Source organism: Echiichthys vipera, assembly GCF_963691815.1.
Source record: "Echiichthys vipera genome assembly, chromosome: 5".
NCBI lineage: Eukaryota > Metazoa > Chordata > Actinopteri > Perciformes > Trachinidae > Echiichthys > Echiichthys vipera.
In genome coordinates this window covers 9793882-9820703 of record NC_139830.1, presented here as the reverse complement: position 1 = coordinate 9820703, position 26822 = coordinate 9793882, and the positions used below count along the sequence as shown (strand labels likewise).

At 40.7% G+C, this 26822-nt stretch overlaps 1 protein-coding gene across 2 annotated transcripts; it reads right to left on the bottom strand.

Moving 5' to 3' along the window:
- Positions 1-260: 260 nt before the first annotated feature.
- On the bottom strand, positions 261-26513 carry LOC310946875 (clathrin heavy chain 1-like). Of its 2 annotated transcripts, XM_083913449.1 has the most exons (33): positions 26320-26513; positions 23542-23749; positions 18595-18863; positions 17574-17735; positions 17312-17425; positions 17025-17198; positions 15203-15400; positions 14658-14858; positions 13902-14054; positions 13543-13665; positions 13239-13376; positions 12868-13032; positions 12587-12767; positions 12304-12467; positions 12039-12164; positions 11648-11790; positions 11298-11532; positions 11069-11191; positions 10634-10779; positions 10336-10519; positions 9989-10181; positions 9684-9841; positions 9395-9559; positions 9103-9210; positions 8699-8866; positions 8273-8422; positions 8012-8143; positions 7733-7843; positions 7431-7601; positions 7032-7253; positions 5782-5802; positions 1837-1912; positions 261-1727 (listed from the first exon to the last, which is right to left on the bottom strand). In XM_083913449.1, the coding sequence occupies exons 1-33, from the start codon at positions 26359-26361 to the stop codon at positions 1597-1599; spliced, it is 5055 nt and encodes a 1684-aa protein (XP_083769575.1). In that variant the 5' UTR covers positions 26362-26513; the 3' UTR covers positions 261-1596. The 2 variants fall into 2 exon arrangements, with proteins under 2 accessions (XP_083769575.1, XP_083769576.1); XM_083913450.1 differs by lacking the exon at positions 5782-5802.
- Positions 26514-26822: the final 309 nt, after the last annotated feature.

Here is a 26822-nt window from a genome sequence, read left to right as displayed (position 1 = left end):
GGCTGAGCGGAAGCATGTCGCAAAAACAAGAGACATGACAACTTCCTCTAACACAGACTGACTCCACTGGAGACTGGGTACAGTTTTTAGTTTTTTTATTTAGGCTAGTATTTCCCTTTCAGTTGAGTCATATTCTTCCACTTATTAATGACAGATCCCCTTTCTTATTAATATGCATGACAACAGAAAGGAATTCAACTTATGTTAGGGTTAGGATGACACTTTACACACACACAGCTTAAAGCATGTAAGGAAGTTAAGTACATCAAGGTAAATACAAGCTCTTATTTCAGACCATTCTTGTCAAAGAACTGGACGTACTGAGACCTAATTTTCTTCATCATAACCATCTAAACACACAACCTACAGGAGTGTTTATGGATCTAATCAAGCTGTCATTAGAACACCAATGGGTTCCACCAGCCTGTCGTCTTCTTCTTCCTCGTTTGTTCTTGCTGCTGAGCATTAACGGAGGAGGAAAACAGGACAGGAGAGTGGGTGGAGGACAGATGGGTGGGGTATCCATCTAAAAGTTTTCAATTCTTCATGTTCACATCTGTACACGCAAAAAAACAAAAGTAATGGTGACCAAGGGAAACACTACAACACCTGGCATACGCGGACCTCAGCACGAGGAGGGTTCCGAGTAAATACACACACACACACACACACAGTACGGTTGTGGGGTAAGGGCCCTGGGGTTTGGTAGCCGTGGTCCCGTCCTTGCACATACACAGATACAGTCTCACACAAGCACTGTACACGGCACAAGAGGTCACCTAAATACATGGAGCCAATGAAGGAGAGCTAACATCTAGGAGGGTGGTTTGGATAGCCCAGTACAGGCTGAGAGGGGATTAAAATTCTTATTCTTATCATCAGGTCACACTCGCACACTCTCTCACACACGCACATACACCCTCATACACACAGTGACATACGTCTGTATGCATTTAAAACTCAATAAAGCTACACGCCTGTGCAGAATATACTATCATTACTTAGTGTTGCTAACTATAGCCATCGAAATGGCAATATATGTTCAAATATTATATGTAACCTTTTTTCCTCAGAATATACAATGATGAAATGCATTATACAGACAAACGAGACAATGTAAGCTGTTCACATGTTCAGTACAACAAAAGTAAGAGCCTCTCTACAATAATTTCTTCACGAGTGCAAAATCCAATGCTCCTCCACCTACTTCAAAGGTTTGTTGCTGAGCTTTAGCAAGTCCACTTCTGCACAAACCATAAAACAATAAAAAAACATGACAATAACATAAACAAAAATACTCTAAATAAGTAGTCATAAATATGGAATGTGAAAAAAAACAAACATGGTCCATTTTCTTTTTCAAACAATACAAATAAAAGTCCTTCGATGCAGTTAAATGTTTTCTCTTGTAACAGGACGACATAACAAAAAAATAGTACTCAAAACGAGAGTGGGCTGTTGCTTGCTTTGTGGCCCCTGTTGTGAGTAGAAGACCATGGGAAGCTGGTGAGGAACACAAAGAGAAGGACAACTGGAGGGAAGGTGTCAGGTCAAGGTGTGATGGTGGTGAGGGAGGGGGTCGGGGTGGTTGGGTGTTCACATGCCATAACCGAAGCTGGGCTGTGGGGGCTGGCCGTAGCCTGGTGCTGCTGTGTAGCCGTAACCGTAGGGCTGCTGAGGAGGCACTGCCACGTTGGGCCCTGCTGTGAGCATGAGCTGCGGTGTGCCTGCAACACAAACACCAGCAGTTGAAAGAGCATGGCTGCTTTCATATTGTCAAAAACATTCTTGAGGTTTTCCTTTACATCCCCGTATTCATCAGAGTGGACTTTTTACCGTAAACAATGGGTTGAGACTCAGTAGCCTGCTCCTCCTGTTTCCTCAGGGACTCGGAGGCCTCGAGTTTGTCCACCTGTGGAAAACACAACAAGGGTGGCGGTGTCAGACTTCAGTTAGATTGTGGCCGACGGGGCTCTTGAAGAGCAAGGGCTGAGACGCTGGGTTTGTAAAAACTGACCTCTGGGTTATTGCACTGGCTGACGGATGGGACCATTCCTGACAGGCGAAGACGAATACAGTCCAGATTTAAATAAAAACAGGCTGCAGGAGGCAGGCCTTTCTAATGTGTTGGAAGGCCCTCTATATGGCAAAAGGAGTAACTACAGCTAGAGAGCTACTGGCTACTCTGTCGAGCTGGGCTACAACAGTCTATCAGATAGACATCCACTTCTTTGTGGAAAGTACTGGGGATTATGGGAGGAGACAAAGACAAACAGCTACTGGGCAATAATGGTCCCACCATCCAGCCATCCAAATCATCTACTCTAACATGTTGGAAATGTGGAGTATGTAGAGAACCAACCCCTCACCAGTACAAGTAGACTTACTAAGACCAACATATAATATTTTTCTCACCCCTGTTAGCTAGTTTATCAATCTCTTAGCAGAATATCTGCACGTTTGCATTAAAAGAAACGCAGAATCAGTCAATCAGTCTTAGGTAGCAATCAAGAACGGGCATTTCTATCAGTAATAATTATAACACATTTTTTAAGCTCTAACTATGAGCTTAACAGGGGTGAATACTTGATTCTGAAAGGCTGAGCTCTATAGATGCCCTGGTACTAACGAAATACAGTTATTAGGAAAACTTGAGGCTGAAACATGCTTCAATGTGCCTGTCTGTGTGTGTGTGTGTGTGTGTGTGTGTGTGTGTACACTTGCTCGTCTGTAGACTTGTGTGTGCCATCCACAAACATTGTATTGTATGTATTTATTGGAAGATTAATACATACATTTACTAAGTTTCTGCAGTATAGTGAATTCTGCATCTAACAACTATTTTATCAATAAATATCCCGTATTATGTATAAAGTATATATTATTATAGTATAGTATATATATAGTATTATGCGTATTTCAGACAATAGTGAAAAATGCCCATGACAATTTCCCCTGTTTTGTCCGACCATCAGACTAAAACCCAAAGATATTCAATTTATTATCACATATTTGGTGAAAACATGATACATAAACTGATTAACAAAATAGTTGGCTCCCTATAATTTACAATTAACTGCCTAATTGTTTTGTCTGGGATGGAAACTATCAAAAATACTAAGAACAAACATTATGATTACATTTGTTGTCTCTATTCTATCAGCTACTAGTATGTAGCAGCCTTGAGACTCAACTTTCTAAAACTTTTCTTTGGTGCTTTATTATTTGCCAAGCAGCTCAGAGGCAGACAATAACGAAGAAAGGACTGAAGAGAGCGCTAAAAACCAATTCAAAGAGTTAAGCAGCCAGCAAAAAGCTTCAGATAGGACCCTCAGCTATGACTGTGTACAACTGAAACACTGATAACGATGAAGGACGGTGCTTAGTGCTGCAACAGGAAAGCTTTCCGCTTACGGTGGTCGTGGGTTCAAGTTCTCTACATACTGTCTGGTTTACTACTATGGTCAGTCAGTCTGGTTAAGCAGGCTCTTTTGAGAAAAGACAGGCTCTTGGTTCATTTCAGAAGAGAAGGGTTGAGATGCATGCTGAAGCGGCAGTTGAGTTATTGTCTTCTCGAAGAGTGCATGAGAGAAAAAGACAGAAGCAGAGAGCATAGTGGAGGAGGTGTGAGAGAGGGTGGAGGGGATGGTTTTTGTACAGCCAGCTCAAGGTTTCCAGAAGCAGGCACAGCCAACATTGATGTCTACTAGCCTGGCCTGAGTGCGGCTGGTGCCACCAGGGGAGGGGGAAACGCATGCTTGCTGCTCTACATTTGTTTTCCCCCCAAAGAACACACCCAAATAGATTATTTAATATCATAAACTCCAGATTTGTTGCTTGAAGAGACCACATTTTACAGTAGCAAAGAATACTCAGAGACATGGACTGTAGAAATATACTGCTTTCTCAAAATGCGTTTACTAATGTTGAAGGTTTTTATCGTCTGTATTCTTCTATGGGATAAAGAAATATACAGAAGAATAGAAAAACATGGAGAAAACAAAAGAAAGGTCTCTTCATTAAAATAACGCCTCAGTGGCTCTTTAACTATTGGAATTAGGTTTTACACTTAGCTGCAGTCGATGCTACTGCACCACTGTCCGAATACAGATAGAAATGTTGCCTCACCCCTCTCAACGTTAAGATATAGTCGAGAATTATACATGCGCCCTGAAACTCCCATTACAAATGTACAGAACAGGGTGAACACATACGCTTCCTGAAATGATCCTGAATGGAGTCAGGATGATGACACTGCAGCTGAGTGGTGTTACGGGACAGTTCAACATTAGAATTGCTCTACAAGTCTGGTGAGAAAAGGACCTGACCCCGGTAGGTGAGGTTGTTATCCAGAGTGGCGCTCATTACCCACACCTACAGAGAGCTGATGGGCATGCTGGCTTAAGTGTGTGGCTTTGAAGGAGCGAGGTTGTGGTGGGGCACAGACAATTAGCACCGGTTCTCCTCGGCTCTGTCGGGCTTTAGGGGAACTTTCAGCGCATTGTTTTAGTTCACTCGCACTGCCCTCAGTGTCGTTAGCAGCGTTTTTCAGCAAAAAAGTTCTAATTTGCCATATCAACTTCAAAGGGTTGTGTTACCAATGTGTTTCCAGATGACCCAAACAAAGCCGTCAGCAGAATGCAAGTACATACAAACAAAGTCTAACTGTAATCCTACAAGTCCTGCAAGTATATAAATATAGATCCTTTAGCCTGACAGCAACAAGCCACCACTTAACCAAAGCAAATGTTTACAGTGATCTCTATGAAATGTCTCAGTATGTGCATACTAGGGTTGCAAAATTCTGGGAATTTCCAAAGTTGGAAAATTTCCACTGCAATTACCAGGAATTTATGGGAATTAACGGGAATGTATTGGGGATTTACAAAATTGAAGGTTGATCCTTCACAGGGATTTAAATACAGTTGAGGAAATATATATTTTAGCATAATCTTGACTTAAATAACCAGATTTCATGCAAGTACACTTGAGAATATCTAAGCTATACCTCTATCACATGCACACACGATTTCTACTTAGTTTTTGAATGGGTGGGGTCGGGGGGGATGAGTAATATTTTACTCAACATTCATGTTTTTTTTGTAGGTCTACGTACAAATAAATGTGTTGAAATGTAATGTTTTTGAATTGTTTTCATTATTTTGCATGGATGTCTGCCTATGACAGAACAAAATGTATACATCTATGTTTGGATATGATACAGTTTGTATAAATTACCTCTAATTTCCTGTTAATTCACATTGATTCCAATAATTCCCATGGAAAATTTTCAATTTGGAATATTTCCAAAATTCCCCAGCTTAACCTTCCATGGAAAGTTTCTGGGAAATCTTCCGCCCTTTTGCAACCCTAGTGAATACTATCAGCATTTGTTAGCGATGATCTAAGACATAATGTCAAGGTGGAATAGAATTGTTGCGTCTTAGACACATTAGAGAAACAGATTTCCACACTTCCTCTTGGCCAAGTGTTTTGTTCCTGTCAGATTCAAAAACTCAAACTGTTTGATCCAGAGCCACCACTGACACCAGCAAACCTAGCAGAGCCCTGAGGGATGGGCGTGAAGAGCCCCGCTCTGGAGTCTTGTGGGTTGGTTGGTGGTCTAGTGGAGATGTGGAGTTTACAATCAGAAGCAGCAGAGTGACGAGGGGGAGGGGGGGAGGTCATGCAGTTTCTGCTAATTTTACTCCTCCAAACTACAGGCTACAGGAAGGGGAGAGGGGTCAAAAAGAATGATTAGAAAATGGATTCGACTTTCACCTTTTCCTTTATCGCATCAACCTGGAAAGGAAATTCAGAGAGGCAACTTAAGGAGGAAAATAAAAAACAAATGGAAGTCTCCCAAAAATAGAAAATTGACAGAGAGAGAAGAGCAAACACAGGGCTAGTCACTTAAAGAAAACACAAAAATCCTGAGAGACTGATGCGGGTAATAACGCCACTTTTGATACAAATGCAGACTTGAGATCACTCTGGTACTGGGAAATTCCCCTCTGTTGTTTGCAACAGTGTGAAAATAAAAATTCTCATAGGGCCTAGAGTATATTTAAACACTCAAACAAGATGTCCTACATATTGTACAGTGATAATACATAAATCATAAAGTAATGTATAAAGACTTTAATATGTTTTAAGTAACCAACTGGTGGTTTTGGTTGGTTGGTTTTCAACGATAAGCAGTAGTCAGCCACAAGAAGACAAACTACAAGATGTTTGCGTAACTAACAGCTTATATGGCAAACTGAAATATTTGGATGTAATAAAAATCATCAACTTGGCATTTCAAGTTGGCTTTTTTTTTTAAACAAATGCTTCACTCAGGTCTGCTGTCTGTTATGAAAGCAATATGTGGGTAATTTGTTTATGCCATGTAACAGAGATAGATGGCAGGAAGAGCAACACAGCAGTTATGAATCTCCTCTTGAACACATTTGTATGGAAAAGTAGCTTGAATGGATGGAAACCGAAATGAAAAGGAAAACGCCAGTGATGACACATGACTGACAGAAGCATAAGAAGATGAGCATGAATGGAGGAAAGAATAGCTGGCAGGGCTTTATCTTCCATACGCTCTGGGGGAAATTGTACTGCCTATTGAATAGTATTTGCAAACACATTTAAGCAGCTGCCGGTGCTTTTTTACCTGTCAAAAGGCTGGAAACGGATCAGAGAAAAAGCATCTAAAGATTCATTTGAATATTTAATTTCTCTATGAACAGGTGTGACATGGTAAACCTGAGACGTGTGGCTCTCTACAAACAGGTACAGGTTTGCAAATACTATTTCATGTTTCAAGTATTAACAACACCTGACAGCAGGGGAAAAAAAGTAGCAGGCAATGTTTCACATCTGCCTTCTAATTACCGTCTTTCACTGTAGTTATATCTTAAAAACACAGAAGGTATCTAGAACATGACGTGATATACTTTTCTCTCTTAAGAAACCTTCTCACAAAGCCATCTACCTTGTCCTGATACACAACACACACTGGTTACCTCTGGCCAACCCACCTTAGAAAGATACTCCCTCATGACCTGGATGAAGTATGGCATGGAGAAGTCCATGATGTTGTGTCGCCAGGCGGTCTCCAGCACCACGTCGGGCCGCAGCAGGTCGTAGCAGGTGAATAGGCAGGCTGCAAAACACTCCTTCTTGTCCTCGTTCAGGAACCAAGCCAGGAGCTCCTCTGCCAGCTCGATGTCTTTGGACTCTGATGCGTACTGCATGGCATCCTGCGGAGCGAAAAAGCACAATTACAGTTCAACAAATTGACTTAGGGAACGTGACCATTTTACATCATTACGCTTTCAGTTAGTGTCAGGGGTGAAATGAGATGCTGTGAGTTAAATGACTTGAAAGAACTGCAGTATATATTGAAAATGTATTAATTGTTTTGAGAGTCCACGCACCTTGTAGAGCTTGTCCTTCTTGCAGAGCTCGACGCTCTGTTTCCAGCGGTTGTTGCCCTTGAAAAGGTAGGCTGCGATCCTCCTAAACTCAATCAACTCGTGCTTCTCCAGGCCCTGGGCCAGCGAGATGTTGTCAAAGTTGTCATAGGCATCGATAGAAGTACGCAGTGCCTAGATAATAAAGAGAGGGGATTATAAGATACAACTGAAATAACATTTTTCTCACCTCACTCAACATAAAAATATATGTTAAACAGATTATGATACTATCTGTTATGATGCACAATAACAAAATATCATACCGCATAGTCTTCCTCAATGATGAAGAGGTTGTTGAGTGCCTCATTTACTGACTTGTTGTTGTGATTCTGGACAGACCTTAGGTAAGGTTTAACCAGAGGCAGCTGTTTCACCTGTTTCAAAAAAATCATCATCATTTTTTTAATGTAATCTGCACTTCTATAGGGAACAGTCACTCATAACTTAATCAACAACAGCATTTCTTTTTCAAAGATATTCTGTAGATGCATACAACCTAACACTTTGAGAATTGTTAACAGAAAGAAATAACGGCCCCGGACCTTGCTGAAGAAGTTGACAGCGCGTGAGTGGTCCAGTCTTGGAGAGAGGACGATGAGCAGGTCGTTCAGTAACAGTGGTTTGAACTCCAGATAAAACTGGACTGCTTTGTAGTACAGCTCCACATTGGCCACCTACAACACACACATACTCAAAGTGATCTTCATCTTGATTTATATCACAATAGCTCAGTAGTGCATTGGCACGTTGTTAATTGTAGAAAGTGTTAGCAGTACGACAACTAGCATCCCTAATTTTTTTACCTTTGTGACAATGTCTTTGAACTGGCCCTCCTTCCAGGCATCAGCTGGGTGGTTCATCATGGTGATAATAGCGTTGTCGTACTCCTCGTACTTGTCATAGAGGAATACCAGCTCCCCCCAGAGGTGGGCCTGCTCTGCTGCCCTGAGAACCTGACACACACACCCACACACACAGAGATGCACACAGGTTAGTCCATGAACGCATAGTAAATTAAAGTAGATGAGGAACTTTTTGTTGTCTTTGCACAGAGAGGCAAATAAGACTTGACCAAATCTAACAGCTGTCATTAAGACTGACCGCTACAACTGTTGTTAACCAAGTCGTGCGTCTATAAAACAGATTATCAGGGGATGTAACGTGTTTATGTTGTAAAGATGATAAATCATGCTTAGTTTGAAGATGCTGCTGTTGCTCCTCTCCCCTACCTTTGGAATGTTGACACGGGACCAGAAGAGCTCCAGGTGCTCCCTCATCTTCTGGGGTTTGAATTTGGAGTAGAGGATGGCCAGCTCAGTGAACATACCCATGTGGGCCCGCTCCAGTCCCAGGGCAGCCTCCAGCATGGTGATCAGCTCCTCAAAGTAACCGCGGTCCTGAGGGTACAGACAGACTTAATGACCCTCACCATTACCCTTTAAACCAGTAATACAGCCAAAAGCTTGGATATTTGGTGTTTAAGTGCAAGACAAGGGCACCTGGCAACCCTACTGCCCTGTGCCACGTGTGCTTGTGTGATTCCAGATAGTATATATGCTCAGTAGTTACTCAGCATTCACAAAGAAGAAGATCGACAGGTGAGTTTTACACTAGTCCCAGTTCCCCCAGTTACCTGGTAGTAGTTGATGAGTTCCTCCAGTTCATCAGCATGGACGACAATATGCAGACCACACATCTGGGCAAGACGGAACTCTTTCCCGTCTACACACGCAAAACACACCTGGAAGAGGAAAGAACCAAATCAAATAATGTGTTTAATATAAACTAATGGACAGGACACTGGTCCCATTTTTTACTTTACAGACACTATAGACACACTTTGTGTTGAACTCACTGCAGGCTCTAAAGTGCTGCATCTGATTCTTTACTCGAGTGAAAAATGAAACTGTGCCGTCATTCCTCACCTCCTTCCAGGTGCGAGTGCTGTTGGCCTTGCGAGCTCCATCCACAGCTGCCTGGTACTCTCCCAGGTGCACCAGAGTGGAGGCCAGACGGCCAAAGTTGGACACGTTGTTGTAAAGCAGTTTGGCTGCATCATACATCTTGTCGTCATAGCAACGATCACCGACCTGAAGGAACATTGACGCAAAAGGGAGAGCACAATCAGCAAAATGGCAACTGTAAACAGGTGAAAGAGAATTAAGTGCTAACAACTGTGTAGGAGTGTGTACTGTTGCGCTTCCCGGGACCTACTTGCTGAATGTGAGCGTTATTGGGTCCATTGATGAACTCTTCTAGCTCAGCCAGGCGGTTGGTCTTGGCCAGGGCAAAGATCAATTCTGTTTCAACGTACGACTCGCGGGCCTTCTTACGGGCCATCTGCAGAAACTTCACCAGGTCCTCCCAGTTTCCTGCACACAACAATCAACTCTGATTCAAGATCTCTTCAATCTACCGTATATTTACCAAAACACTATTAAAGTAAATGACAAATCACACTGAATTTAGCATTCATCAGATCAAAGCAACAAATGAGTTGATAAAATGGTTTATCTTACCGCTTTGGGCTGCAGCTTGTCCCACCTCCATGTAAGCAGAGGGGTCATCCGCCTTAATGTAAGAGTCAATGGCTTCTTTGACCAGGCCCTTCAGAAGCTGGGCCTTTGCCAGCTGACTCCAAACTGGTGGCTCATTGCAACGCTCAGCAAACTCATAAGCTCTGTCCAGGTTACCAATGTGCTCAATCAGAACCTGGACAGAAAAAGACAATATGCAGATAATTTTACATCAAACTTAATGACAATTTTGGTGGCTGATATAAATCGGGGCTTAGGTCAAGTATATGATCCCAGAATAACATGCCCTAGAGTTCTTAAACACCTTAAAGTAGCAGTAATCCACTGACCTGCACAGCAGAGGTGTTGACATCAAATTTTCTAAAAATAGCAAAGGCCTCCTCAAAAAGCTCATTGCTGATGGCGATGTTAGCGATGTCTGGGGCGTCGTAGTTGTCCAGACGGTTGATGTACTCCATAACACGTGTCCGATCAGCTTTAATGGCGGTCAGGATGAGCAAATTCTGGAGGTTTCTGAATACAAAAGACAATCTCAGTCAGGGTCTTGTTTTCTATGTGGCTAGCGTGTTTGGGTAACATCATCACAACTCAAGACACTTCAAAATGAGGCTCAAGACACTCTCTCACCTGTGCTCGCTAAAGACAGAGTTATCCAGGACAATCTTCTCCAGAAGCTCAATGAGCTCATTGGGAAGGTCGGCGGTCATGAAGGCCTTGACTGTGACAGACACCTCCTCTGGATCCTGAGTCTCAGACAAGGCTGTCTGGACAACCTGCAGCAAAGAAGGACAACGGACGTGATGCACTTCAGCTGATGTTTTAGGCAAATGTAAAAAATATATCCTAGATTACAATTTAATAAGCCTATAATAAAACTGTTATAAAAAGACAAGGGTAAAACTAAAATATGTAAATTATGAAATGAATCCAATATGAATGCTAACTTTATTTTACAGGATTGATATAAAAAAAAAAAACCAAGCCGTTAGCCAGCAGCTTTTTGCATGAACAATTTAAGTTGATGTAGCAAATTTAGTATCAGAGACACCAAGGGGGTCAGACCTGGTCGATGAGTGGTCTTCTGTAATTGTTGGTCTCCAGCAGCACGCTCGCCCATAGCTCAGGGTTCTTGCGACGTACAAGGTAGCGGGACAGACTCTTGAACAGCGAGTTCTCATTGCACACCTGAAGCAAAATATACAAGAAACATGAGAACACAATGGTCATCATAACTCACAAAATGACCCATATATTTGCCTTTTATGGGAGTATGATTTCAGTTTAAACTCACATGAATCAGTTCTTGGTCACACTGTCCTCTTTCGTAGGCCACACAGGCCAGGTGGGGGTCTCTTTTCTCACAGTACTTGCCCACCACGCGGCTGTCGTAGTAGGGGTTCTCCCTCAGGAAGCGCTCAGGGTTGTTGTTGCTGTCGATGTAGATCTTCGCCAGAGCGTTGTGGGTAGCAGGCTCCTCGCAGCCTTCATGAATACGGGCCTCTAACCAAGGCAGCAGCAGCTTCAGTCTGGAGAAGGATATACAGAATTTCCCAGTGCTCTGAAAACAACTCATCACTCAATATGTGTTGACCCAGTGATTCCACTATTGTTATGCAGCCTGATTAGTTCCACTCTTCTTACCGATTTCTTTTCTCCACTTCAGCAACCAGTTCGTCTGTGGAGAACTGCCCTCTAACCACCAAAATCAGGTTCTTAATGACATCCTCAGCACAATCCACATCCAGTAACCCTCCAATGACTACGGGCAGACGGCTCGGGTTCACCTGGGACAAATAATCATAAAGTTACTACATATTCAAGGACAAATGTATAGCAATAGTTTATTTCAAGTGGAGAGAGTCAGTCTGAATCAATGTAAGTGAGGAGAGAGGAAACAAGATACAGGATGCCGTTTTCACACATGGCAGACTAAGCAAACCCTTTTAATGTAGGTTCAGTTAAATGTTAATCTATGTACTGTTCTGGATTTTCAAAAATACTATTTCCAACTGGCAAAGAAGTAGATATATACCTTCTGCACATAGATCTCAATGTATTTCTGCAGGCTGTTGCGGTACAGGTACAGGACCAGATCGTGGACAAAATCGAAGCGGTCACACACAATGATCAAAGGCAGCTGGTCAGTCAGCTTGGCTTCCTGTAGAGATAAATAAAATAAAATATGTATTGGTTAATAATTGCTAGCTTTATTGAATGATAGTCTGGATAAATTAGAGGCAGAGAGGTTATATTATTTTATGGCGGCATGTTTATTCTGCACGGGTCTATTTTCTAACCTTGAGGAAGTTCTTCACACGTTCAGGGTCGTAGCAGTTGCTCTCTCGGCAGATTCTCTCCACCTCTTTGATCTGACCTGTCTTGCAGGCGGCCTGGATATATTTGAAGTGGACCTCTGGATCCTGGCTGAAGTTCACAATTGAACCCAAGAAGTAGAACAAACCTAAAGGACAAAAAAAAAGTCTAAATCAACAGAACAGCCAACTGAAAATATCTTTTAAAACGTGCCGTTTTCTCAAAATGGACAGGAAGTGCTTAGTAGTCAGTATATTCCCAGCTTACCTTCAAAGCTCTTGAACGACTCAAATAATTCAGTGAGGGACTGAGTAGTGAGCTGCTCGTGGTACTTGGAGGCGACCTGGACACAGATCTGCAGGTTCTGTCTGATGTTTGCGGACAGCATGGCCCTCAGACACTCCAGAGAGTCCTCCACTGACAAGGAGCCAAAGAAATTCACCAGCCACTGCAGAGACAAACAGAAAACAATCAGCAATCCAAAAGAAAACAGGATTACAGTCACGTTTTATTTATTTTTGATAGCGTTTTCTTGGTCTGTTTTCTACCTCTGGGTTGAGAAGGTGTGTGTGCACCACAGCGCGCTTAATATCATACAAGTCAGTATAATGCTCCAGTGCCCTCTGCAGGAGACCGGCCTTCTCACACAGCTGTGCCACATGAGCACGATCATAGTGGGTGAACATCTGATTGCCAAGGATGGCGTCTGCAACCTGAAAGATATGACACAGGGACAAAAACATTCCAACATAGTTTTAAAACAGGAAAATTCGCAAAGACACAATAGCGAATTTGTTTTTTTAGCAAAGGGAAACACAGTGAGTCACTTGATGATTTAAATTTATGTTTTTGGATTTATTTTGTGCTTCTGTTCATCAAACTGCAGTATTCCAATTCAAGATCGGGGTCATTTATGTACCTGTGGTGCGTGCACCAAATTCATTTCCAGCAGGCGTGTCTGCAGTGGTCCCTCCATGGGTCTGTTATTCTTCAGGGCATCTAGGAGGAAGGATGTGCACTGCTGGATCAGGTTGTACTCCATGAACACATCAACAATCTGGAGACACGAAAGAGAGAAATGATCATAGACGTCAAACTCAGAAAGACTGGATTTCTTTTTTTAATCAAATAACCACTTCTTTTAATTTATTATTTGGTAAGGGGTGTAGAGCAGTAGTCATTGCATAATTCCGCTTCTGAATTGGCAACATTTTTTTTTTTACCTGTGTAATGTCAGCAAGTGGCTCTTCATCTTGAACCAGCATCTGGGAGAACTGAAGGCCCTGCTCTGGACTGATCCGCATTACGTTTCTTAGCAGGAAGATCCAGTCTGGGGTGTAGCCCACCTACAGGGACAACAGATCTTTAAGCCTAACGGCCCTACATCTGACATCTGAAGAGTGTCATAGCTACGATGTAACCATGTAAAATACAAAAATGTAACAAAAACACAGGGCTTACAGATCATAACACAGCAACATACCTTGGAGGATCACACTCTCTCCTTTCTCTAAACCACAATAGTCTAATATTATACAAGCTAAGCTAGGAATAAAAAAAAAAATAAGACATTGTCACAAACCTTCTTGGCGTAGAGGACGATCTTCTGGAACTGTCCAGTCTCTGCAAAGCACTGAATGACCTTACTGGGGACGTTGGCTCTGAGGTATACACTGAGGGCAAGGGTAGGATCTACAGACTTCACCAAGTCTCCGAGCTCCTCAGAGCACTCGAGCTGTAAACACACACAGAGGGCCATTAAAAAACAACCTAGGGTTCAGAAGAGATACAAGTCCAAAACAAAACAATTAAGGAACCAGGAGAAGAACATGAGAGAAACAGAACGGATGCACTTTAATCTTTTTCAAGCAAACTAAAAACCCAAACCGGCATTTATATGTTATCCTCAAGCCTCTGCATTGATGTTGTGTTTAAAAGAATAGGAATTCTAGATTTTGATTTCAGTCACTTTATTGAAGAAAAATGCTCAGTTCTTCCAGAAACAAAAATAATTCTGTGTTCAAAAACAGACATTAATGAAAGCAGCAGTAAAGGGGCATGTGTAGACGTGGAGGAGCTAACTAGCTTTAACAGTAAGCTAAACTGTGCTCTACCTTCGTGGCACCAAAGTTTAGGCCAGACAATCTCCGTTTCTCCCTGACAAATAATAAATCTTTTGCTTGGAATACATTTTAGTGTGTGCTTAGAGTAAGTCAGTCCAGCACTCAAACTCTATGCTGGCTACCTTCCAAAGAGCACATGTGTTTCTGAATAGATACTTTTCACAACATGATAAGATAAAGATTTTCCATTATATAACCGACCACTGGACACATACCTTGTCCTCTTTCAACCATTTCTCTAGCAGTTGCTTGCGGCCCTGTTGGAGGACAGGCCTGCACAGCTCCAGAGACTCGAACTTATTAAGTTGGCCTTGGTCCAGCAAGATGCCAAAGTATTGGAGCAATGGAGACGTCTGGCCTGGTTGGGCTGGAACACTCTGGAACCGACGGATGGTGTCTGGGGTCCGCAGGATACCCTGGAAAAGAAAGATGGATGGATAGACAAAGTCATTAGTGTGACGGTTTGATTTTCAGAAGTCACCTTTGCATATAAGAATTGTGGTGGTGTTACCTCAGGTGAACATTAGTGGCCTTAAAAACACTACATCCCCAATTAATCTGGTCTTAGTCTAATTACTTTTAAACTACTTTGGTGTGCAAATCTAAACTTGTTTAACATAAAACTGGTGTTTATTGTCATACTAAGCTACAGAAATCTGCTTAGTCTTAACAGTCTGAGCTTAGTCTTAACAGTCTGAACTGTGAATAAAGTCACGTTGTTTGACCCTGCTCTGAGTGCATGGTGGCACACTGGGCGTACCTTGGGTGCATTGGCCGCCACCTTGGCAGCTTCTGAGTAATTCCCCGCTGCAAAGAGGGTGTTGAACTTGCGGGCAAACAGCTCCTCAGCACCAGCAAGGTTGTTGCGGACAGCCATGCGGAGAGCCAGGTCTGGGTTTTGGAGCACATTGGTGATGTAGGGAATGATGTTTTCCTCCTCCACACACACCGACAACACCTGGAAAAAGCACACTTGCATGCTTTATTATCTGTACGAAGATACCAAAAACAGGGCCCACGTTACATTTGTATGTAGTTTATTCCTCAGTCTATTAAAAAAAAACTACCACAACAGCAAAAACATATGTAGTGATATAAATAATCAAAAGGAAACATTCTTTACCCAGAACACCTACAGTTATCCTGGGTTAAGCAACACACATGCTACTCCATGCACAGAGAACAGAAAAACTAAGAAATGATTTTCAACAATTTGACACCTCTCTGTATAAAAGTTAATTAAGAGGATTGTTGGCAAGCTCTTTGTCCACACCTCCATTACCAAAAATAGAGTTGAGTGAATTAAAACGTGTACTTGTCATATTCCTAAATTTCACAGAGGGATTGTCGCGTGTAGTGTTACATTCTGTGTGTGCTGTACACTGAGCTGTATATGGTAGACCTGCAGGTAAGAGCCATAACAGGATTAGATTGTGTAGTCTGCTTGGCAGAGCTTAGCCCTCCTGCTGTGACTGTCACATGCTGCCTGACACCAAAGATGCTGCTACAGTCTGTTATTTTCAGAGATTTCCTCAGTCAAGGTCACACAACAACATCCAGGGACCCACGCTGATAGACAAAAGGGGCTGGCATACCACAAGGACAGTGAAACACCAATAAAAGTCAGCAATAACAGACCCAGATAGACAAGAATGTAGTATGCATACACACACACTTAGTCTCAAACTGGCACAGATTTAGAAATAAATTAGTGGTCGACCGATAAGAGTGTTGTTTTTTTTTTGCATCTGATAAAATAAACAACAATCTAATAATAATAATAATAACAACAAATGAGACACAACATTGCTGAACTTAAATCAACATTTATTTCACACAGCCTGCATTGTCTCTGTTTAGTCTGGGTTTAGTTGGAGGATGTTACTTGCAGCATAGTTTTGAAAAATGTGACAAATGTCTTTTCTTTACATTTGCTTACATTCCACAACCTTCCCAAATCAGGAGTCAGGAGCAGGAGTAGGGGCTGTGTACACCCATAATAGGTTTTTTGAGCCCTGTAAGCTAGTTTAGTTGGTGGTCTCTGGGAGATATTCTTAATTAAAAATGTTTTTAAACAACTTTACAAATTTAAATAACATTTGTATTTTAAGAAGTGCATTAAGAGTTAGAAGTGGATTTGATCCCTATTTCAGACCTCCAAAAACATAATTTTGGCACAACCTACATCCAAATAAAACAGATAATAGAGTTAACACTGCATGGATCCTACAAACATTTGTTGGTCAGACACCTGAAGCCATTTCATCAGTCAATCCAAATAAGAAGCAGCCTGAATGACATAATTGCCTGAAGGGTTGTTGCTTAATTTAGGTTTAATTCCAGGGCCCTACTTTGCAAGAGATATTATTTTAGTCATCTTAGTTAATGTCATTGAATGCTTATGCTAACCAGCATGGAGTCAAAGATCCAGTTTGATCTTACCATCAACATGAACCCATGGTATGTTGGCTGTTGTGACTTTAAGAATGTGCATTTAAAAGGAAAGGCTATTGGGAGCTGAATCTCAACAGATTCCACCTATTAGATAAACAGAGGGCCCATTAGTGTGCACATTAACGTACCTGTCCTTTCCTGTTGACTCCAATGATACCCGCAGTAGGCTCATGGGGGGCAGTGACAAAAATGGTCTCCCCGCTGATCCTGTTCATGTAGATACAGGTTCCAGTCTCCAGGTCATACAGGTGGATGTAGCCATATTTGGTGATGAGAAAGACTACGTCTTGCTTGGAACTGATCTAGATGTACAGAAGGAGGTTTAAAAAGGTGTAAATGATAAACAAAAAGACCATTACCAAAATGTCTGAGTGAGTAACAGCTTCATGCTTTAATAGATGGTTATTTATCTTACCTGCATGGCAACAGGGAAGTCATTCTGAGCTTCTGGAGGAAAGAAAACATCCACAGCTTTCTTTGGAAAAGGCTGGTTCCCAGTCGGCGGAGTCCCCACTTCAATGATATGCAGCTAGAAGCAAAAAGACATTGAGACGAAATGAGACAAAGTCAAGTTACAAATGAATTCAGTTTGGATTCTGCATGCTCCCAGAACTTATTGATTTCGGCTTTTCAGATGAGTCTATCCTGATCTCATAGCAGTGCCAGTGAATCTTTACCTTTCCTCCCGCCTGTCCACGCACAGCAAAGCAGAACAGGGTTGACTCTTCAGTGTTGCCCTCCATCTTGAACTGTGCAAAGCCAGCAGCATGGCCTTCGATGGGCTGAGACACCTTCCTGTCCACTGAATACAGCTGCATGGCTCCAACAACACGGTTTTGCTGAAGAAGACAGAAATCCCACAAGTTAGGCCAAAGGTGTCTGCCATTTATATTCACATTAAGATTGTATTTATTTATTTATTGGTTATTTAACACCTCTGCATCCAGCCTCACTAAGGCCATTGAAGTCTATGAGGAAGTTCATTATACAGACTTAACCTGCAATATTTATTTAAGTATTATCTTTATAACCCATACACTGAAATATTTTTGTATTACACTTTATGGTAGATGAAACCATGCGTTAAAGCAATTAATGATGTGAGCCTGAAAAGTTGTCCAGGAGGAAATGTGTACAATGTATTGAATTAAGTATTTTTATATGAATTTAAAACCTCTCTGAAATCAGGCACGGAGCTGAACAATTTTAAGCCCTGTAATACTATACATACACACACACTACTACTAATAAAAAGGTAACAAATTATGCTTTTGTGGCAGGCGGGATCACAACTTTATATTCAAACTCAAAACTCAAATTCAAAGTCAAAGTTACGAAGGTATTCTGCCCTGTCATGCAACACTGTGGAGACACTGACTACATTAAAGTTTGAATCATCTAATTCTTCTTCTTGTTGGGGCAAAATGATATCAAATGTAAATAAATAATACATTTTTTTGTCTAAATTATATTGTTTTTATCTCTGTTAAAGCCATTATTGAAGGAAAGAATAACATACATACATACATACAATATGTGATTTCAAACTTATTACAAGTAATTAATCACAAAAAAAAAATCCCACTCTAGATTACTGGGCAAGTATGACCATGTAGTATATTATTAAGATGTTGTATTGCTGTTCTCCCATACTATTATTTGTGATTAACAGTAATAATGTTTTGTCAAAACGATTACCTGTGCTGAAATGCCAATGAGCAGCAACCACTTCTGTTTGGCGTCAGTGCGGTAGTTGATGATTTGGCAGCCTGCCAGGCTGGAGTGACGGTCGAAGACTTTGATTGGCTGAGAATCACCCTCCATGCTCCAGTGGTAGACTGCGTTGTCTGTGACCAGGGCAACAGTGTTGAGGGAGATCCACTTCCAGAAGGTCACGTCATCTGTCATCGTGTGAGCCTTCATCTTGCTCTTCATCTCAATGTTGAAGATCTGCAGGGTCTTTGCCGCTGAAAATACCCAGAGCTAAGGTTAACGTACAGAGACGCAGACGAATGCTGCACAAACATTCTACTAATACTAGTAGAAAAGAAAATCAGTCAGTGACTAAAGCTACCACACACAAACCACAGCAGACTTTGGGAGTAAAACATAACAACAAATACCAACTTCCAATTGCTGGAGAAATGTTGGTAGGCAGTCGGGGTTTGGTTTGAGTAACATCGAAGGACCATACAAAAAGCCAGTACCAGTGTCAAAACAAGAGGCAAGACCAACAAAAGGGCAACCACTATTGGATCTGCATTCAGTTAGGTCTGATGTAGTCTGGCATATGATATCTGGCGACCTCTCATGCACCGGATATCAGACCCGTTCTGCTTACTCCACTTTCTATTTTGCAAGGGCACCGTTGGCTTAGAGCTGCCCAAGACGAGTGAGATTGGTTTAACTTAGGGCTGAAACAATTACTCGAGTTACTCGATTACAAAAATGAATCGAGGCAAAATATCTACCTCGATGATTCGTTTAATTCCTATCTCACGCGTTATGCGGCCTGTTCAGCACAGGGATCATTGTTTCCACACGGACCGCTTTTGCGGATGCACACCACTACATCCGGAAAAGGCAGAGAATCATTTCGCACTTAAAAAATAAGCCAAAAAGGTGCAATGTGCACACTGTTAACTAGAACTGTTATACCACAACAGCATGACAGTGATGATACAGCGTCTGAGCCGAAAGCAGCCCGTTGTTAACGCCACTTCACAGAGTGCCGCTGTTCCGGTTTAAGGAGGGCGGTTGCCGTAGTTATGGATAAACAGGAATATAATGAGTAACGTAAGCTGTCCTCGTGAATGCCTCTATGTTTAGTTTTTCATGAAATGTCAAAAATAACGTTACCTACTCTACCTGATCACTCATTACAGTTTTGTTTGAGGAAATGTGTCAGTGGAGTTTGGTTCGTTGCTTGTTGTTGTTAGATATTACCCTATCTGTAATTCATTATCTAAATGAATCTATTTGTCTTTGAAACCTGTTTGAGTAAACTGATTTTATGCACCACTCTGAATAATAGAATATTATAAATAGTAAATACACTCGTAATTTAATTATTATTAAATTACGAGTGTATTGCACATCTTTCTCTTTAAACGATTAATACACGATTACAAAAAATCCGATAGCTGCAGCCCTAGTTTAAAGAAATACACAGTTATGTCCACATTCCCAAAATGATCAGCCAGTGCAGCCAAACCATACTCCACAGCACTGATGTAATAAACTTAACGGAAACCCATTCAGTTGAGGCTGAATATGAAAACCTCTTGTGATAATGTGAACTAAAAAAGTAGTCTATAAAAGTTATTTTTAAATTTTAGAAACCCCTACAGACTAGACTGTGTTAAAACCGACACTAGCACTGGATCAAAAGAAATGCAGTCCCCTCATTCCTTTCATTGAGGCCACTTTGTTGACACAGCGAGGGAGGCCGACAAAAAAGTCGAACCTGGCTCAACTTATTCCACAACGCTATGGATCGTCCTATAGCAAAACTTTGGCGAAATCCGTGCAGATTCATATTTGTTTATATATATATTGATGCGAATTGATACAATTTTATGATTCTTGATCATTTTTTGTGACATTCTGTGTGGTAAAAAAAGGCTTTGTCAACACAATGTTTTGCTTGTGAGTGTGAACACAGTGTAGATGAAGTCAGATAAAAGTGTGTGCAGCTTTCTTCTTTATTCAGGTTTCCTAGTCAAAGAAAAAAAAATCTGCAAAGCATGACTCCGTTTTGTTCAAGCACCTAAGACGCATGAGTTTGACATCATCATTTTGCAATGAACTGTCAGAAAAACATGCTGGCATTGAAAAAAGGAATGATAACCTTGGAGACACAATTTGTTACAGTTTGTAACTGGAAAAGGCTACTGTTGACGTTGTAATGGTTGCTAAAATGATAAACAGAGGGTAATTATTTTTTCAAAATGATAAAATCCTGTCTCATAGGATATAAAATGCCGTGCAGTGTTTTGGTGTCTGATAAGCTTTTAGAGTTGTGGATCTTTTACTAAATCGGAACATCCTGGATCCAATTTCATCAATTCAGCGGTACGCCTGCATCTAATGTAGTGCTATTTTAGCTCTGCTTGCTTAGAAATACTACTACGATTACTACTACTACTACTCTTTCTGTGCTTCTCAGCTGGATCAATAACGACCTTGTGTTTCATGATCCAATCCTCTACTGATTTTTTCAACCAAAACCAGATCAATTAGGAACCAACGTCTGCAGAAAAACAAGGTGCCCAGTGCAAAATGAGGCCTGTGTCCAGCCCTCCGCCCCCACCGCCTACCATAGAATTGAAACTCCAGGCATGTTGTTATAGCTCTTAAGGGATTCACATTGAAATGTAATCCTAAAATGAGGGATGTGGGAATTTGGGTTGGGTCTGAATGCAGATTAGCAAAAGACGACCACAAAGCACACAAACAGATGTGAAGATGGGAAGGATGCTGGACGGATGCGCTCACACCCATTCTATTTTTCTTTTCAGTCTCACTGAAGGAAACGCTCCAATTCTTTCAGCCCAAGACTTAGATTTTAGATTAAATCGTGCCTAAGCAAGCCTGAAACACACACTGTTAATACAGTATATGAGTGACAATGCGCACAGTGACATTTCTGAACAAATGCTGCTAGTGTCAGTACAGTACGTTAATACAGTAATACATAAAATACAGTGACGAGTCGTGAAGTGAAACATCTGCAATTAATCTAGAACACAAATACTGCACTTAAACAGATGTTATTCAACAGCAACATTCACCATACAAGCAATTTTATAAGCCACTTAAGACTACTCATAAGATATAATGTGAACTGTCAGCTGGTCCAAATAGCATTATAGTCCAAACACAGGCCAAGAGGAGGAAAGTAACCAAAAGAAAGCATCATATTTAGCTATGATCTCTGCAGTGTCCTGGGGCTGGCTGGTCAAGATTTCCCCTCGCATTGATCTGATCTATGAGACTTGTGTCGCCGGTTAATCCATGATAATCAACATTCTCAAAATCCTGACACTGCACCTCTAGTTGCATACATGATAATGCTAAACCAGCGGATTATGATTCATAAAATAAGAACCAAACAACGATAAGCTTAAGCTCAGTTTCACTGTCCTGCTCGCTCATGCCACAGTGTTGTCGGTGATTGTACCAGCGGGAACGCAAAAGTGGGACATTTCTAATTCTACATGGTAACTTAATGGAAAATTTGGCATATAAAAACTAAATTGTCTCACAACAAAGCCTTAGATCACATTAGCATATACTTCAAAGAAGCAGAGAAACAAACAAAACTGTTCACAAAGCGACCGTCTACAAATTGGTATGAATGTGCTGTTCTCTGCTGACTGACATTACTCATATTAAGAACATACTGGATGTAACACCACAGGCCAGTGACACACATTTTCTATGAAAACAACTAGTGTTGCCTTTGTGTTTTGCACATCCGGCACACTAAGAACATTTTTAGGAACATGTCCATATGACAGCCAATACATAAAGACCTACTACTTATTGAAGACTAAATGCCACTGCTTGCTTGATTTTCCCATTGTTTAATTGACAATATAATTTTTTCTGCATGTTTTTAGCCCTTTTACTACTTACATACGTACTATACATTACTACCAACCATTTTCCGGGGTACATCATTTGTAACATTTCTGAATACTCGACTGACTTTCCATTAATGTCATGGTTTGTTAGTCATTTCATTTTCAATTCAATGAATTTCTTTCTTTAAAGACAATACACTGGCAGAGATGTGTGTTCTGTTGGTGCCTTGCCTGTATTAATGAATGCTGACGTGGCAGTCATCAGATTAACACCTTTACATGATTTTCACACAGTCTGTCTGCCTTAAGGTTTGCTTTATTTGTGAGTCAACTTCTGGTAGGGTTTCACCTCCAAGTCAGTATATTTCATTCAACCATGTTTCAGAAAATGGTCAGTTGTAATATAAAATATATGTACAGCAAATGGGACAAACGCACACACACAAACAAAGAAAAATACAGTCCTTTAAGCTGCCCTCTTAATTTTGCTATGCTTGCTTGTGTTACTGTAAATCCAAGCATTCATTAAAATGACCAGCTGTGCAAACATTTCAAGACAGTGCAGACGGGATTACACTTTGACAACTCATGATATGTAAAATTCAACTCACCGTCTGCAAACATAAGAAAGCAGTAGGAAATGAAAAAAGAGCAAAAACAAGCAAAATAGACAAAGCATTCATGACAGCATGACATTTTACTACCACTAGTATTATGGCTACCTTTCCTTAAATATTACTGTCTTGTACATTTAAAGTTCTCACACTGTACTTTAGTTACTCGACCTGTTTTGACAAACAGAAATGGGGTGGTCTACATATGAACATCAAAATGAAAAGCAGACTGTGACAGCTACTTAACTGACTGACAACACAAACAAAATTTACACAAATGACCCCGTTTATTAGAAAGGCACCATAGCAAGGTATGTGACCGGCCACAACTTTAACTCATTACTTTGTAGTCTACGTGCTTCCAGAAACTTAGCGCATCCTCTCTAGGTGGCACATAAGCTATGTGCTAACAGCGCTAGATATGCATTTCAGCTAGAGCTTACCTTTAAGGGCAATAACTTTGCTGGCAGGATTCATGATGGCGCTGTCTGCAGAGATGGGCCTGCGGATGGGATTGTTGGGGTCGGCCATATCGATGATGACAACCTGGGCCTGCTCACCCACTTTCTCTCTTATACAGATGAACTTGTCGGACTCCATGGTTAGAGTGCTGAAGCCAATGTTGGCCGGGTTGATTCCCAGATTCTGGAGCTGAAATATGAACGGAAATCTCGTTTTTAGTAGCTGCCCATGGAAAACAATTTCAATAAAAAACTATCAAGGATATTAAATACATTTATACATTCACTGTTGCCCATAAAGTTGGAAAAATGTTGTGCTCAGACATATTACTCTTTTAATTTTATTTACATGTGGTTAAAGTTTCACTGTGATCTGTTTGGAATTGATTGATCAATAAAGTTTTAAGGAAGACATAAACTTACTTTAACAAGAACAAATCACATTGTCACAATACTTTCATGAGAACCGGAAAACAAATATTCAATTCCAACTTTATGGACAACATCGTATAAAGATAGCAGATATGCAGAGGTTCATGTGATGAGGGAACATCAGCACCTAAGGCATAACCATCCGTACAATTATGTAAAGATACACTTAAATAAAAAAGCATCTTTGAGTGATGAGAAAAGAGCTAAATAAAAAATATAAAGATCTATTATTATCTTAATTAAATAAATACATTCATACAAATGATCCAATTATAATTAGGATGGTGAGTTTACAGTTTTAAGTGTCCCATAAGCCAAACTTGTACTTCCTTTTTTTTTAAATGTGTTGGTTACTTTTTTTTTTTTAGTTTAAATGGCAACTTCTGCAAATTCCTGGCCCAACAGAAGCCACAGGAACAAGTAGTTATGTTAGGATTAAACCTCAAGTCTTGTTTTCTGTATGTAAAGGGCTACATGACAGGAGCTTAAAATAGAATCCATTATTATTATTATTATTATTATTATTATTATTATAAGTCTGGTTTGTTATTTCTAACCATTATGAAGTGCAGTTGTAGTACAGTTCTATGATCACACTAGTTGTGGACTATGCAACATAGATCTAGTTACCATCTTAGGTACAACTATGAATCATATTGTGATAACACTGGCAGGAGTTTCTATTATTTTGTCCACCCCTTCTATATTGGCGAGATTACAGAAACATCTCTCAGTCTCTATATATACAAATATAGATAAAATAGACTGGCAATTGAGAGTATATTGTCCAGTATTGAGTATATTGGGAAAAGATCAAAGTATGAAAACGGTCTTTTGTGTGAATCGATCTTGCATTTGAGGTTTTATTGAGAACCCAAGACACAACTAATAATCCCACACAGTCAGAAGAGGAGATGTACCACCAGCCAAGCTTGACTTTGACTGAACTGACTCTAATCCGTCTCCAGGCGTTTTGGGAATTTATAATGCATGTATCTCTACCCAGAGATTCTTCAGCTGTTTAAATGGCATGTCGTGACACACACAACCGTGCTGTATGACATAGGCTCCAGTCAGACTGCACCTGACCACGGTTTCACAGCTACCAACAGGCTTTAGTACAACTCTTCGTGTCATATCATCATCATCCCAGGGTTTGTGTCATCATATATGGCAAGCAGTTTTAACTTTTAATTGAATCACAATCCTACCTGTAATTACATTTCAGATATACACAATGGCATTCTTGTGTATATTCTAAAGCACCTTTTCAGATGTTCACCACGTCATTCTTACTAGTTATATTATTTTTACGTCACTTTTGCCATTCATGTGTATTGGGCTTATCCATATTTATATTTTAGATATCTAGAATGAACATTGTGGATATCTGCAATGTAATTCTTACTGGTAAAATTGCCGTTGTACATATCTGTAATAACCTTTTTTACTAGTCAGATGTATTTTGAATAGTCAAAATTACATTATAGATATGTGGAATGGTTTTTAATTTGTGAAATTAAAATTATGAATAGGAACAATTGGATTGTACATATCTGAAATGGGAGTTTGGTAAGAATTAGTAAGAATTACATTATATATATCCGAAATGTTCATCTAGATATCTAAAGTGTAATTGTGGATATCTAGAATTGAAAGCCTAATACATTCAAATGGCAAAACTGACGTAAAATTAAAATAACTAGTAAGAATGACGTGGTGATCATCTGAAAATGTGCTTTTTGACTAGGAATAATGAAACAACAGATATATGCAATACATATCCAGTCTAGCCATTAAATGTTAAAACCGCTTGGCATAGGTAATTACATCAAAGCTGCACCAACACAACCATCCTAGGGATAAACTCTAATGTTAGCCAGGTCGACGACTGAATACACCGCTAACGTAACGCTACGATTAAATGACGTCCAACATCCCTCACGACACACAAACGACTAAGATAGCTCATGTAATAGCTAGTATTTTAACTAAATGTAACCATGCATAAGTCAACTACGCAAAAAAAATGGTTGCTAAAGGTCAGGAAAAGTGTTCATTATCAACTATTCTCTCGCCCTGGTCGCCGTTGACAGTTAACGTTACCGCCGGCTACTAGGCAACAGCATCAGTTGCAAAGCCCGATGAAGCTAGCTCGCTAGCTTAGCCGATGACTAAACGGGGGAGGGGAGGTCATTCATTTGCTGCGGGTATTGACGTTAGCTTAGCGTTTAGCGAGCTGTCAAAGCGGGTGTTAAGATGAAAGGAAACCAACAAATGTCGAGGACGTTTGGGTGTTAAATATAGCTGTCAGATTTGCGCACATACCTGCAGGTGCTCCTGGAAGCGGATAGGTAGGATTTGAGCCATGGTGGTGGTTTCCTTGAGCTTCTCCGGCAGGTAGCACCGCGCTAGCTACGACCTCCTCACTGTACGTGTAGGTCGGAGCCAGTAAAAAAAAACACACGATTAAAAGGTAATATGCGGTGTTGTTAATCGTGTTGTCTGAAATATGGTCTCAGAAAAAATGTTAAATATGTCCCCCCTTCTGTGTGTGGTTTCTGCACTGCATCGATGATAGCAGTGGCTACGGCTGATCTTCTGTCCAAAATCCGCAATGGCGGCGGAAACGGCTCTGAGCCTTCCCACTCCGGAAGCATCCAGGGAGCTCTGGAAGGACACTGGCCCCATGTTATGGATGGACATGATCTATTCCCAATTTAAGCAAAATAATACAATTTCTGTGCTTTTAAACTCGTAACCCTTTTACTGTGTACATATATTTTATGTTATCAGTAAACAAGACAATGTATTAACTGCTTATACTGCAC